Source organism: Apostichopus japonicus, chromosome 18, assembly GCF_037975245.1.
Source record: "Apostichopus japonicus isolate 1M-3 chromosome 18, ASM3797524v1, whole genome shotgun sequence".
NCBI lineage: Eukaryota > Metazoa > Echinodermata > Holothuroidea > Aspidochirotida > Stichopodidae > Apostichopus > Apostichopus japonicus.
The window spans coordinates 19,787,646-19,803,593 of record NC_092578.1 but is presented as its reverse complement, the minus strand read 5'-3'; the positions used below and the strand labels follow the sequence as shown (position 1 = coordinate 19,803,593).

The following is a 15,948-nucleotide window of genomic DNA, read 5'->3' as shown; positions in this document are numbered from 1 at the left end:
CCGTTTAAATGTTTCTGAACTTGAAAGTTGTATCTCTATGAACGATGCTCCGGCAGCGAGAAATTGCTGCGGAATTGATTCCGAGCTGCTGTCTTCCAGCCAGGTGATATTCGGTGTGGGATACCCTTCAGCCACACAAATGACTACATAAGGAAATCCAGGGGTCACTGATGCATTCTGGGACAGGAAGGTAATCCTAGGCGCTTCTGTATATAGTGAAAAACACCATGATAGATATGAAGGATGGATACAGTCAATAAATAAAACTTATATAGTTCTCTTAAAGTATGCTGCTATAATTCTACACAATCACTGATGCATTCTGGGACAGGAAGGTAATCCTAGGTGCTTCTGTATAGTGAAAAACACCATGACAGATATGAAGGATGGATACAGTCAATAAATAAAACTTATATAACTATTGAAGTATGCTGCTATAATTCTACACAATGCATATTAGTTCCTTTAAAAGTGCTTATTTATTTTATTTTATTAATGATTTTATTTCTCATTTCGGTCTTCTTTCAACTGCATGTTAATGAATTGTAGATGATTATTTGGATGATGAATAGGCAATGGATGGTCAATAATTCTCTAAGATCAGTGGCGGAGCGTCCATACAGTCAGGGGGGGCGGATGCCCCCTCCCCTTGACGGACTCAAATGGACTGCTGGTGCCCCTTTCAGCTCTTTACCACTTTTTACTTATTTGCGGTTATTGACTTTTTTATTGCACTCTCATCTTCCTATTGACATTTGTTACATTTTGTTGGTGTAATTTGGCGATGACACCTATTTATTCTTCGTTTATCTGCAAATTAGCCAGGCCCGGAAGGGTCATTTCCGGCGATCAAGGGAGTATCTTTACTCAAAAAATTTCTGTACCCTACGCCCCAACCTGTGGTGGCGCTCTGCTTAGATAGTGTCGGAAGCGCCCCTGCAGACCATTCTCGTCCCCCTGACCAATACCCCTAGCTCCCCCACTGTCTAAGATCACTGACTTCCGCAAAATATCTCTTCAAAGTTTTGTCCTGACAATTAACTTTCAAGGCTGATTATAAACTGCAGTATTAAGAGATACATAATTTTTAAAGCTTAGCTCGTCATTATTAAGGTTTGCAATGAAGGAAGTAACATCTATGACAATGAAAAGATGATATCACTACAACAAAGTTGCCTTTCTCATCATTCCGGGCTATACTAGAGAGTTGTTCTTCACTTTTTCTGTGAAGGAAGTTTCCGGTTACTGTCAGAAGTGCACACAGGATTTCCTGATCTGCAAAGATGTGCATGATCTATAACCCAGACCTTTTGATAATAAATGTATGTTTTGTTTACAATACAACTTTCTTCTAAGCATGGAGGAAATACTATATAAATTGCAGATTATTTCAGGCCTGTATGTTTGAGTTCCAAACTTTGAGGCATCCGCACTTTACCATATTGTACATATTGCCAACAATTTGAGTCAAACTAGTTATGGGTTCACATGATCAGCAATCAAGTAAGGTATTGCATGAGTATAGATTCTTCAGTAGCCCATACATAAATATGGCTATACCCTTTGGCCACTTTTGTGGGCAGCTCATAAATGTTGAATGTTAAATGTTGAATGTAAATTTTTTCAATAAATACAAAATGGTGAGCAGTGTTATCATAGGCATGTCAGGTACGTTTTTCACTCTATATATTTATCGTTCCTCATAAACCTTAATACAAATATATATAAACTGATGAACCAGCTGAGAAAAATTATACATTATACATTTATTTATTTTTTATTCATATTCCTGCTTGCAGGAGGAAATACATACATACATACTTACATACATATGTACCACAAAGTTTTGTCTGTAACCTAGCTATCTTAAAGATTTTTTATTTCATGGCTGCATTATTGAACTTTGCACTTGTCTTGATCAATTTTGAGTGGAATTTCTTCAAGGAATGCCTTTGTGCCTAAATTTCAAATAAAAGTAGACTATATAGTATTTTTATGGGATTGTGTTTGATGGCAAACACTTGCAAGGTCTCCACAAGAACATACAACAAACTTTAATAGTTGACCTTCGTGAATCCAAAGTAGTAGGAAGCCAACAAAAGCTCTTTTGAAACCACTTCCATGTGTTCGACGATCAAAAATGAACACTAGATTTTATATTGAGCCTATTCTTTTGGATATTAATATGACCAGAGAATTATAAGGCAGGCATGTCATTGTCAATTGCACCCATTTCTGCTCCTATAGGACTGCCATTTAACATCCTATTTTAGTTGTAATATGGGAAAAGAGGGCAAAGAATGTGAATGATCTAAAGCTGATGGGAATTAAGAGGTGAAGCCCCCTAAAACCTTGCAGGTTTGATCATTACCAGAACATATCAGTTTTAAGTTAGTGGAAGTTTTGGCATTTTAATGTATTTACTATTAAAAAAAAAAAACCAATGGCATTATGCTGTCTACGTATGTTGGACAAGGCAAATTCCATTTTAAAAATTGAGCCACTTCGTGGGCTTTTCGTGTCCACGTATTGTTTGAGCAATATTTGCGACCACTCATAGGTACTGATCACACATTGGAAATACTTTTCCTTGTTCCGGAGTGCGCTATCAACTTTGCGTCTAACTCCCGCCTGTTAAGCATGTGGTCTTCAACCATTAACCACATGTTGAAGTTCAATGACGTATAAGATAGTGATTTCAAATTGGGTCATTAAGATTACTTCATGTTTTTTGTGTTTCACAGAAAAGTTTGATAGGTATATTTTCATTGCAAAGCTATTAATAGCAATTGTATTTTAGAGTAGTTGTATCATACACTAGTGAAGCAGTTGACACAAACATTAATAAAACTTAATGCAACACAGATATGTAGTCCATACTCTTGACATGAAATTAGCATAATTTCTACAGGGGGTTATGTCCAAACCATATAAAAGACAGGCTGTAATATATAACTTACAATGCACATTTTAATGCAAAGTGGTCATAAACATCCCCAATTTGTGTTGTCAAGTTTCTAACTCACTTTCAAGAAGGTTAAGTTTGTTTCTCTATCATTGTATTTCACACCGCCAAAATGTTAAACCAAACTGCTGATGGTACTTCCAGAAGTTATGTTGTAGAAAAAACAAATTTTTTTTAAACTTATATCTGGAGCTGCATATTTTAAGCATTTTCATTCCTGGTCTTGCACAAGAGGCAATATTAATTCTCTGTTATCAATTGGGATTATATAAATTAATTTGGTAGGTTTCAGTATGGTTATTTAAAAATTAACTTTCACTGCCTTGTAATTGTTTTAATATTGAACAAGCCAACTTAAAAGAAAAGTTATGTTTTGAGTTTCATAATATAAATATTTTCATTTCTGGTCTCTGGAAAGTGACAGTTCATGCTGGGTCTTAATGTCAGCTACTCTAGGCAACAGGTCATGAGTGCAAAGTTACTTGGCACTAAGGGATATATAAGGGATATATTTCCATTTTATCAGTGTTGTCTTAGACTCTGACATCACAGGGGTGAGCCAAAACAGCACTCTAGAAGGAACTCCAGCCAGAATAAGTAGACTGCTTCAAAACCTTGTATTGCATCCAATATATTCGGCATTGCCCCCAATATGTTCGGCTGCCAATGTTGTTAGATTTCTTGTACTGATATCCTGATGGCATAGTTCCTCAAAGAGACTTTTAATCTTCCTTATCAAGATTGAATGCTATAATGAGATTGGAACAATCTTCTCTATGGGCATACGCATGATTTCCTTTGGGAATGTTTGAATGTGTACCTCCGCGTGTTAACGCAGCATGTCTCGTGTACGTAGTGTAAGGGGGTTCTGAGGATGGTACATTTCCCCTCAGAGCCTGGAGATTTTTCAAACATGAAAACCCCCATGGAGCCACTTGGTGCACAATTTTTACACTTTTGTGAAAAGAAAAACATGTAAAAACTTGGATACATTGCAATTTACTTGTCGGGGGGGGGGGGGGGGGGAGGCTGTGTGTATGTCATAAGTCAAAAACTGGAAATAGTAGAAATGATAACAGCTACTTGTTGCCATTCCTCACCATCAGAGAGCTCTTAATTAGGCTAGTCAACTTAACTAAAAAATATATTTCTCCCTCGATTCAAGCTCACTGAGATCAAGATGTAATTCACACTCATGTTTTTGACTTAAGAAAAAGTGGAGGTATTCTGTAGGTATTTCAAACTTCAACTGCCTTGAATTTCTTATTATGACTGTTGTTTTGTTGTTTCAACAAAATAAGAAAGGTTGTTTGCATGGTCTGTCTGCCTTCCTTGTTTTACTTTTGCATGGTATGCTTGTTTTTTTCTTAGAGGAAGCAATATAATTTTGTTTGCAAAAGACAGGACCTACTTTAATGTTTGGTTTCTTGTGTTTTGTGTGTGTATGGTATTTATAACATAGTATCGTTTCATGAGCCCAATATTGTGCATAGCAATCCTCGGAAAAAATTTCAATGAGTCAACCTGCCACTTTGGGAAATTCTTGCCACATCGAAAAATCCACTCTCCATTTACGACTTAGGAGAAAATTGACATGCGGAATATTGCTCAATATTTCTGCAATCGATACCATCAACCAAGCTCATTGCATTCAAAGCCTATCCTTCGTCTAGATGGTCTTAGAATGATGGCAGTGAAGTTCTGTTTATGTTGAATAAAGTGTGGAATCCATTATCAACAATATGTGCAATTTCCCTGTTATCTCAGTTAGGCCCAAACCATCACCATCGCAGTTACGACTGGTCACTATTCACAGACTGAAGTTTGAAACTTTAGGAATATATAAAAAGAAAATACCAAAACACATTCCCTTCCCTAAAATTAATCAAACATCATGTTATTGTGGTTGTCATTTTGATAACAAGCAACGTATGAAGACTATTTTTCACTAATTATAAACCACTTACTAGTGAAAGAACTTTTTTTGCGGAACTGAGTGCACAGGAGACACTACAAGTTTCTTTTGGAAAATTTCTGCCTTAGCAGGCTAAGATATAATTTCAGATGATTTTATTGGCTAACAGTCTGCTTAAAACCATTTTGTACATTATTCACAGAGGGATGAGGAGGAGTTACAAAGGTCGCTGCTCCAGACCTCACGAGTGAAATTATTTCCCCTAACATCTTACGTCTCAGACATTCTACTATCCTTTTAAAAAATGGGTCCAACATATAGTGGCCTCATCCCTTGAAATTCAAGGAAGGACCAAGTTCACCATACCTTCCTCCAAAACGATCCTGGACAAGTGTGAATTAAGTCCTTTAAAAATACAGCATAAATTTATATTAGTTACTAATTGCTATATTTATTTTCAGCTATGTCCATTTATAAATTTGCAACATTACTGTCATTCTAACAAATTCATGTTATATATAAAAACTATTAAATGCACTTTCAGCACATCATTTGCACATCATTTGTGGTGAGGTGATTTAATTTCGGTTGGTAGTAGTCCAACAGAAGGTATTCAATCAAAGGGTCAATGATTAACCCTTAATGTCCAGATCTTGGTTAGAATTAGTCAAATCTCTACAATAATAGCTTTTCCATTAGTTTTATGAAGATATAACTTTGTCCACTCAAAACGAGGGTTTTAAGTAGACATATACCGTCCCTTAGAAATGACTTAATATACAAAGACCCCCTATCATACACAATTTATATAAAATACGCTAAGGGGACATCAATCAAGGCCCAAAAAGTGTAATTCTCTAACGGACTATGTAGTAAAAAAGACAGATGAAGGAATGGCAAAGGGGTTCCGTAGAAGTGTGCCAATTGGCATTCATTTACTCAATTACACGTGTTTTTACAGATATATATATACAACTTTTGTCCACCAAATGTTAACTTTTAACAGATGTCGACCAAAGGCAGGATTTAATGGTATATATAGAAATATAAAGATAGATATATATATCTATATCTATATACATGTGTATCAATAAATATACGTATAGATATATTTATCTATCTTTATATTTGTATATACATTTATATAGAATACATGTTCTGCTCATATTACTATCATATAAATTTAGTTTCCCTCATGCACTGTCTGGTTGTACTGGAATATGACTCTATCTTCAAGCATGTTCACAAGTAGAGCTCGAAATCGCAGTTTTATGGGTATTGACTTTCCAGCAGTAAGCATTATTTATTTGTCCTCATCAAGTACCATGGGAGTACTAATTAACTTTTGGACTGTGTACAAGCTCAAAACTGAATACTAATGTACTTTTCTAAAGTATATCCCTTTGAATTCAACATATTACACACTATTATATTACACAATAGAACTCCGTGTATAGTGACAGGTAGAGGGAATTGTTAAATATGGATCTCGCCCAACTTGGGCTTGTTGTCTAAGTTGGCTTTGTGATTCATTTTCAATTTTTCAGACTTTGATCGAATTGAACTTCACAGAAAAACATAGGGTTCTTGTACTCATTAAGACAGAGACCAAAAATCCATAGTAGCTAAGGAACTTCAAGGAACGTTATAGCATCAATTAAATATAATCCATAATATTACACTACAACAGCCTACATGAACAGTATTGAACATACAATAATAATAGCAACCACTGCATACATATTTTTCAATAGGAAATTATAGCAATTAGTAATAGTATACAAGCATTTGTTCTGAAAAAAAAAATAAGCTAAAAATGACCTCCTTAATAGACCATGCAAGATAAATGCAGTCATGTACAGAAACAATAAAGCATACATTGCTTTGAGTTATTTGCATATATACCATACAAAATGTAAAGTGGTCAACAATAATTTTGTACTTATTTTATCAATATTTAATAATATTTCTGTCACTATAAAGAACCTTCACTGAAATCAATGTAAACTGAATATGTCTGTACTTACCGGGACACTGCAATTCATCCTCCCCATCACCGCAGTTGTCATGGTAATCACATATAGCTGCCAATGGGATGCACAGACCTGTTGTGTTACATCTGACTTTTGGACCAGATAGGCCGGCTGGCTCACAGACTAACATTAAATGAAACATAAATAAAATTGTAAATTTGACATAAATATACGGGATTATGCCTTACAGTATATTTCTTAGAGCAAAACTTTTGTACTTTTATAACTACAAAAGGGAAAAAATGGACAAATGTAACAAATGAAAAAGTAGAAAAGGGAGATCAAAAGTGGGAGAAATGAAGGAAAGGAAGGACAAAAGCAGGCACATGCTATTCATGTTCATTCTGGACTTGAAACAGATCCATTAAATGAAGAAAAATGAATATAATAATAAATTGGGTGCAAATTTCCCAAATTTGTTGGCATTGATAATCAAGATAGGATATATATGCACACTTTCACTGCAGCTTTCACTGTGAGAACCAGCCTTTACAAAGCAAACAAACACAGTTAGGAATAAACAGTTTAACAAAATGGACTAGAAAGTAAGAGTAGTAGGATGACTGGACAATTGCTAGACAAAGTAATGACCATGTAATTGCAAATAAAGTTCCTCATTTTTTAATGCCCTACAGAATAACAAGATTCATTAGCCACCGTGTTTTTATGCGTAAACATCATAAATTTGTAAGCAAACTTTACTCTGGGCCATTGCTCTGTAGTTAATGTGTTTGGAAATGAAATGGAAAAAATACAAAGTTTGATCAGATTCTGTTTTTAATAATTGCAATGCAATCTCTCATGAGGGAGCCAACATTTTACGCAAACAATTAACTACTTTCCAGCAAAAGTTATAAATGGATCCTCTGTGCATTTCTCATTACCAAATTCCAGTATTGGAATGGTTCTCAACAAATTGAATAAATTTTTAACTACAGTTTTAACAATTTATCAAGAACATGCATGGCACATTATTGTTTGTATTTTCAACAAATGCTTCTGCTAAAATGAAAAATTTTGGCACTGCTTACTTACAAAAACAAAAAGAATATTTTGGTACATTTTCATTACCAAAAGGCTCTTCTAGATCAACAAAATTCTTCACGCCTTCAGGGGCTTTTTCAGCAATGGGTTAATTTAGCCTAAGGGAGGCTAATTTGAATGACTCAAGGTCAAAATTAGTGTGAAATTTTATCTCTTATCTTTTTCTTCATTTAATTGTGACTTACAAATAATTTTAATAAACATCATGACAATATGAATAAAGAGGTACACTTACATGCATTGACTACTGTTGGTGTCGTTACTGTTCTCTGAGTCACTGAAGTATGGACCAGTACAGCAATCAATGTGAAGAACCGCAGTGGAAAATCCATACCGACACTTAGGACTGAATGAACCTGAGATGATGTCTACTGTACCATATATGTTAAATTACCTTGTAATCACTCTCTGTAATATAGAAGGTTTCCACAAATAACACTGAATTGTAAATCAGCTATCCTGAATTGAAACAAACAATCTAGTCCCTACATGGTTTAGGAATCTATAATATAGTAAAACCAAACAAGATATTTGCCAGTGCATAATGATTATACATGGCAATTTTCTTTTAATAATTCTTGGAACAATTAAGGGAAGCCTCACATTAGGGAAACAGTCCCCTTACACCGAAGGTGCAAAATTTCCACTTGAATTGTTGCATAGTGGCTGCTTATCTGGCTATACCACACATGGTTGAGCAGGTTTTGCAAGATCAGAATGACCACAAGATCGCTTATGCGAACTAATTTAATTAAACCAAAGTTTCACAGGACATAAGGATTATATGCACTTCAATGAGCAATCAAGACAGTATAGAGTGTATAGCTGAAATGGTATTGAGTCTATTGACTTCTTAATATGTACTGTGTTGAGTGGAAGACTTGTATTTAAAACTCACCTTTGTACATGTCAAGACCTCAAATATCTTAAGAAGTTGTAACTATGTTTCTATAACACAGATTTAGGATGAGAGAAAAGTTGCTACATTGCTTATATAAAGGCAGTTAAACACACGGTTGATGTGTCAGCTTTATGCCTGGCAAATACATAGCTGAAGGGCAAAATTATATTCTCTATGTTATTGCGAGTCCATGATGCATGTGAACTGGATGGAAAACTATTTGAGATTAACTGAAAGTCTTCTACTGTGTTTCAATTTCATGTCGTAGGCACACCAATCCTTTCACCAAAGAGTGATTACAATAACTTTTGCATTATGAATCTTATTTGCTGTTTTTTACAATATATATTTTTTTTATATTGCTTCCTAACTTTGTTCAGCTATTACATTATATCAGCTCTTGGGTATTGAAAGTTTCAACGCGCATGTTGAAATAACTAGCATAGTGTTGGTTTCCAAAACTTTCCAGTTATTATTTGCAAGCCCAATTTTTGATAATTCTTTTATTTCCATTTTTTTTTTTTGTAGTTGTCTCCACTTTACAGCTTTAATTGTTTTGTATCTGTACATTTAATTGTTTTTGTATTGCTATGTTTTACTTTTTATGTATAACGTTGAATGTAAAAAGCAGGGCCTTATTGGAAACCAGCTTTTGCTGAATAAGCAACCCTGGATAAAAATGCGAATAAATAAAAAATAAAAAATGTCGGGCATTCGGGCCCTCCATACACTCGCTCAGCGCCCGCAACACAATTTCATAATCTAAGGTACCTCCCACCGACCATCCAATTGATATTATGTGCTATTCGCCTCATAAGAATAGGAGGATGCTGTTAGCATTGAATGTTATTTTAAGGGCATCCGTAGATACAAATTGGCACCCGTGATCAAATCTCCGTATATTTATTTAACTCGGTTAGCGTAAAGCTAACTTCTCCCGAGGACCTGAAGTATCATAACCAATAGTGAAATGAAAAATATAATAATATACAATAATAATAAGAACATTAATATAAGAAAATGAATAATGACTGGGAGTCATTTTTCCAAGAACAGGAGCCATTTCTGAAATCACGTAAAGGTTGCCACATATTCCAAACTATACTATAGTATAAGCGCATGAAAAGAAGAACGATAGCCGCCCGTTTTTTCCCTTCAGATCGAAGTTCGAACGTCGATGACCTACTTATGTTCCGTGACCAATGTCAATGGGAATTATGTGTGTAAAAACTCGTGTTTTTCCACGAGTAATATATATAGAAGTTTTACGTAAGGGGAGCGAATTTCGGGGCGGCTCGTTGATTGTGAGGAAGCATTTATCTAATCATCAATTTTTGTGAAAAATATCGTACGTTTTTTTTTTTCCAGAAAATGTTTTTGACTAGTAATTGGAAACTCAATGTATCAAGAAGTACTGGGTCTAGACCTTATCATTGCATTTTGGGGGAAGACAGATCTTCAAGTGCAAAATATTGTTTTTTCATTCAAGGTTATCGTGGTTTTCTTGCGAGGTGTATACGGCGTAACTTTCGATGTATAGGCTTAGAATTAGGATCGGCCGATGGTTTAGTTTGCATGAATTTTTACCTAAATTCAATTTAATTTAACGGGAATCACTAAGCATGTCGGAAAGACAGGACATGACTTACTACTAATACTTTAAGTTTAAAAGTTCACAATGAAAAGTTTTTAACTATCAACAAGTCCCCACCTGTTTGGAACTTCAGACAATAATAATGTAAGATAGGGGCTACATAAATACGGGATTATAAACTACATATATAATAAGAATAGTACAGATTTATTTATATCATTAATCGGCTGTTGTTTACTCCAGAAAATATACTTTCAATACGTACAATATCAATCTTCGTACAAAAGTTCTTAAAAATAAAAAAGTAGCGAAAGATAACTAGAAATGACATCGTGGAACCCCCCGCATTAATAAACGAATCCATTTCATTACAGCATCAACTCTCAAGTGCCGCACAGCAGTGTGTAACAGTACCGTACCCTAGGCTATGATAATATACAGTCCCTTGCGAAGATGGATTTAATTTGATATGCTCCCTTCGGTTTTGGATCAAAAATTATTAAATCGTTATAATTATTAAAACAAAATGTGGTGAAATGCATAATGGTGAGATTTTGTACATGGGAACCTTCACAATCATCATTTGCAGGGAGAATAAATAACGAAAATTTCTGAATAACTTTGAGGTCTCGTAACATGCTGAGCATAACTAACGTTCGATATTTGGTGTAGCCTAGGTCCAAATTACTACGTGAAAAGTTGATTCGTTAATATGTCTATAGGCCAGTGCGTAAATTGATAAGATATTATTCAAACTAAGAACACAGAAACCAGAAATAAACGTGTTTTCTTTTCTCTAATTCAAATAGTAACACGTAGATATTTTTTATTATGTCCGGGGACAGTCCGGGATTCCCGGGAATGATACCAAAACGAATGTAATAACCGGTTGTTTTCCCAATACCGGTAGAAGTTACACATTGCACTGTGATCGGGATTAGTCAAAGCCGGGATCGGGATACCGGTATTCACTTGACTACCGGGATCCCGCACAACCCTAGTAATGAAATAGCCTATCTTCCTCCAAAATTGGTACATTGTACTTAATGCAACTCTTCTCATGCATGTAACAATGGCTTGTATGTATCCTATGTATGTTAATGGCCCGAAAAGCGCCAAGAATAGTTACCCAAACTTTTCCATCTCAAAAAGTATCTCAAACAAATCATCCATCTTCAATCTTTACCAAAATGTTAATTTTAATACCTAATTCTTACACTCCGACGTTATTTTGAGCTTATGTTCAATATAATTCCGTTTATGAACAAATAAAAAATATGCCGAACTTAGTGTTTAACTTCCTTGTTCGTTACTATTATTAACTCCATTCAAGCTCAATTAGAAAATTTAAGCTTAGGCCAATCAAACTAAGTAAATGGTGACAACGTAACTAGTGTAGGATTACTGTTTAACGTTTCAGATTGATATAAAGGCATAATAAGAACTAAAAACAATTCCAATGATGTTTCTAATAATAACAAATTGCATTTACTTGTGCAGCATTAATTTGAACAAAAATATAGAAAACCGTATTCATAGGCCTGTTCTCAATGTTGGATTCGAGGCACATGAAAATCTCAGGTTTGGATGTAGTAACGTTTGGGAAATTTCCAAGCGTCGTTTATGAAAAGTAGCGGTCGTCTGGTGTTATGTATTAAAGGCAAGCCAGGCGCGGAAAAATCAGGAACCAGTGAATAAAAATCACGAAAATCCGAACCGGCAGCTAAAGGGAACTAAGACACGGAATACACACATATGTCGCGAGTACTGTATGTACGCCTGTAGCTATAGCTGTGCATGCCTGTGAACAACCTTTATTTGTTGATCATTTGCATATAAGCTGACACAATAGCTAATGTCGCGAGCAAACCGCATGTTCGTTGGTCCGTGTGATAGGGTTAAGATACGTGTAAGCAGAGCTGAACACCCCGAAATTCGCTCCCCTTATGTAAAACTTCTATATATATTACACGTGGAAAAACACGAGTTTTTACACACATAATTACTTTATAATACTTTAAGTTTAAAAGTTCACAATGAAAAGTTTTTAACTATCAACAAGTCCCCACCTGTTTGGAACTTCAGACAATAATAATGTAAGATAGGGGCTACATAAATACGGGATTATAAACTACATATATAATAAGAATAGTACAGATTTATTTATATCATTAATCGGCTGTTGTTTACTCCAGAAAATATACTTTCAATACGTACAATATCAATCTTCGTACAAAAGTTCTTAAAAATAAAAAAGTAGCGAAAGATAACTAGAAATGACATCGTGGAACCCCCCGCATTAATAAACGAATCCATTTCATTACAGCATCAACTCTCAAATACCGCACAGCAGTGTGTAACAGTACCGTACCCTAGGCTATGATAATATACAGTCCCTTGTGAAGATGGATTTAATTTGATATGCTCCCTTCGGTTTTGGATCAAAAATTATTAAATCGTTATAATTATTAAAACAAAATGTGGTGAAATGCATAATGGTGAGATTTTGTACATGGGAACCTTCACAATCATCATTTGCAGGGAGAATAAATAACGAAAATTTCTGAATAACTTTGAGGTCTCGTAACATGCTGAGCATAACTAACGTTCGATATTTGGTGTAGCCTAGGTCCAAATTACTACGTGAAAAGTTGATTCGTTAATATGTCTATAGGCCAGTGCGTAAATTGATAAGATATTATTCAAACTAAGAACACAGAAACCAGAAGTAAACGTGTTTTCTTTTCTCTAATTCAAATAGTAACACGTAGATATTTTTTATTATGTCCGGGGACAGTCCGGGATTCCCGGGAATGATACCAAAACGAATGTAATAACCGGTTGTTTTCCCAATACCGGTAGTAGTTACACATTGCACTGTGATCGGGATTAGTCAAAGCCGGGATCGGGATACCGGTATTCACTTGACTACCGGGATCCCGCACAACCCTAGTAATGAAATAGCCTATCTTCCTCCAAAATTGGTACATTGTACTTAATGCAACTCTTCTCATGCATGTAACAAAGGCTTGTATGTATCCTATGTATGTTAATGGCCCGAAAAGCGCCAAGAATAGTTACCCAAACTTTTCCATCTCAAAAAGTATCTCAAACAAATCATCCATCTTCAATCTTTACCAAAATGTTAATTTTAATACCTAATTCTTACACTCCGACGTTATTTTGAGCTTATGTTCAATATAATTCCGTTTATGAACAAATAAAAAATATGCCGAACTTAGTGTTTAACTTCCTTGTTCGTTACTATTATTAACTCCATTCAAGCTCAATTAGAAAATTTAAGCTTAGGCCAATCAAACTAAGTAAATGGTGACAACGTAACTAGTGTAGGATTACTGTTTAACGTTTCAGATTGATATAAAGGCATAATAAGAACTAAAAACAACTCCAATGATGTTTCTAATAATAACAAATTGCATTTACTTGTGCAGCATTAATTTGAACAAAAATATAGAAAACCGTATTCATAGGCCTGTTCTCAATGTTGGATTCGAGGCACATGAAAATCTCAGGTTTGGATGTAGTAACGTTTGGGAAATTTCCAAGCGTCGTTTATGAAAAGTAGCGGTCGTCTGGTGTTATGTATTAAAGGCAAGCCAGGCGCGGAAAAATCAGGAACCAGTGAATAAAAATCACGAAAATCCGAACCGGCAGCTAAAGGGAACTAAGACACGGAATACACACATATGTCGCGAGTACTGTATGTACGCCTGTAGCTATAGCTGTGCATGCCTGTGAACAACCTTTATTTGTTGATCATTTGCATATAAGCTGACACAATAGCTAATGTCGCGAGCAAACCGCATGTTCGTTGGTCCGTGTGATAGGGTTAAGATACGTGTAAGCAGAGCTGAACACCCCGAAATTCGCTCCCCTTATGTAAAACTTCTATATATATTACACGTGGAAAAACACGAGTTTTTACACACATAATTACTTTATAATACTTTAAGTTTAAAAGTTCACAATGAAAAGTTTTTAACTATCAACAAGTCCCCACCTGTTTGGAACTTCAGACAATAATAATGTAAGATAGGGGCTACATAAATACGGGATTATAAACTACATATATAATAAGAATAGTACAGATTTATTTATATCATTAATCGGCTGTTGTTTACTCCGGAAAATATACTTCCAATACGTACAATATCAATCTTCGTACAAAAGTTCTTAAAAATAAAAAAGTAGCGAAAGATAACTAGAAATGACATCGTGGAACCCCCCGCATTAATAAACGAATCCATTTCATTACAGCATCAACTCTCAAATACCGCACAGCAGTGTGTAACAGTACCGTACCCTAGGCTATGATAATATACAGTCCCTTGCGAAGATGGATTTAATTTGATATGCTCCCTTCGGTTTTGGATCAAAAATTATTAAATCGTTATAATTATTAAAACAAAATGTGGTGAAATGCATAATGGTGAGATTTTGTACATGGGAACCTTCACAATCATCATTTGCAGGAAGAATAAATAACGAAAATAGCTAATGTCGCGAGCAAACCGCATGTTCGTTGGTCCGTGTGATAGGGTTAAGATAGGTGTAAGCAGAGCTGAAAACCCCGAAATTCGCTCCCCTTACGTAAACTTCTATATATATTACACGTGGAAAAACACGAGTTTTTACACAAATAATTCCCATTGACATTGGTCACGGAACATAAGTAGGTCATCGACATTCGAACTTGGCAACTTGCCCAAGTTCATCGCACCATGGGAACGACCCAACAGATTGAACATTATGTTACATTTTCTCGCCATCTGGACGCTGATTGTAAATTTTGGTGTAATGTGCAAATTATGAATGGTACTGCCCTTGGTTAAAACTTAAACCATTGCGACACATACAAATTTTGGGAAACTGTTGCATAGAAGAAACTTTTGTATCAAATGTAAAGTACTGTATGGTAGGCCTACTATAATTTATAAAAGACGGTTTTCCTCAGGTGATAAGGAAAAGGGATGTTTCGGTGAACTCGATCTCTTTGTATAGTACTTGGATACTTAAAATGACCATGATGTACATGCAGTTTTTATTTCTCTTTAAGTAAGCTCTACTTAGCATTGTTATCCGTTGTGGATCCGTTCGTTGTGGATTTTTTGACGCCAGTATTTAACGGTAGGCCTAAGCATTTCTTAAATTGTTGACTGAGCTTCAAAATCCATTTTCAAAAAGTCTGTTTTCATGAAGGTTTTATAAAATCGACATATAGCTAGGGTAGGAAAATATTAACGAAAGTTGTTCTATTATACAAATAAAATACATGTTTCTCGTACTGAGATCTGAAGGGAAAAAACGGGCGGCTATCGTTCTTCTTTTCATGCGCTTATACTATAGTATAGTTTGGAATATGTGGCAACCTTTACGTGATTTCAGAAATGGCTCCTGTTCTTGGAAAAATGACTCCCAGTCATTATTCACTTTCTTATATTAATGTTCTTATTATTATTGTATATTATTATATTT

General features: G+C 35.1%; 1 protein-coding gene across 3 annotated transcripts in view; it reads right to left on the bottom strand.

Annotated features, from left to right (window-relative positions):
- LOC139959023 (uncharacterized) overlaps nt 1-14,587 on the bottom strand; it is a 71,602-nt gene extending 57,015 nt beyond the window's left edge. For 2 of the 3 annotated variants that reach the window (XM_071956535.1, XM_071956537.1), the window contains exons 1-4: nt 11,945-14,587; nt 8,193-8,365; nt 6,908-7,036; nt 2-206 (exon numbers count right to left, since the gene is read on the bottom strand). In XM_071956535.1, coding sequence (XP_071812636.1) covers nt 2-206; nt 6,908-7,036; nt 8,193-8,289 — 431 coding nt within the window. In that variant the 5' untranslated portion in view covers nt 8,290-8,365; nt 11,945-14,587. The remainder of the gene's footprint in view (nt 1; nt 207-6,907; nt 7,037-8,192; nt 8,366-11,944) is intronic. The other variant, XM_071956536.1, reaches the window with a different exon arrangement.
- Nucleotides 14,588-15,948: the final 1,361 nt, after the last annotated feature.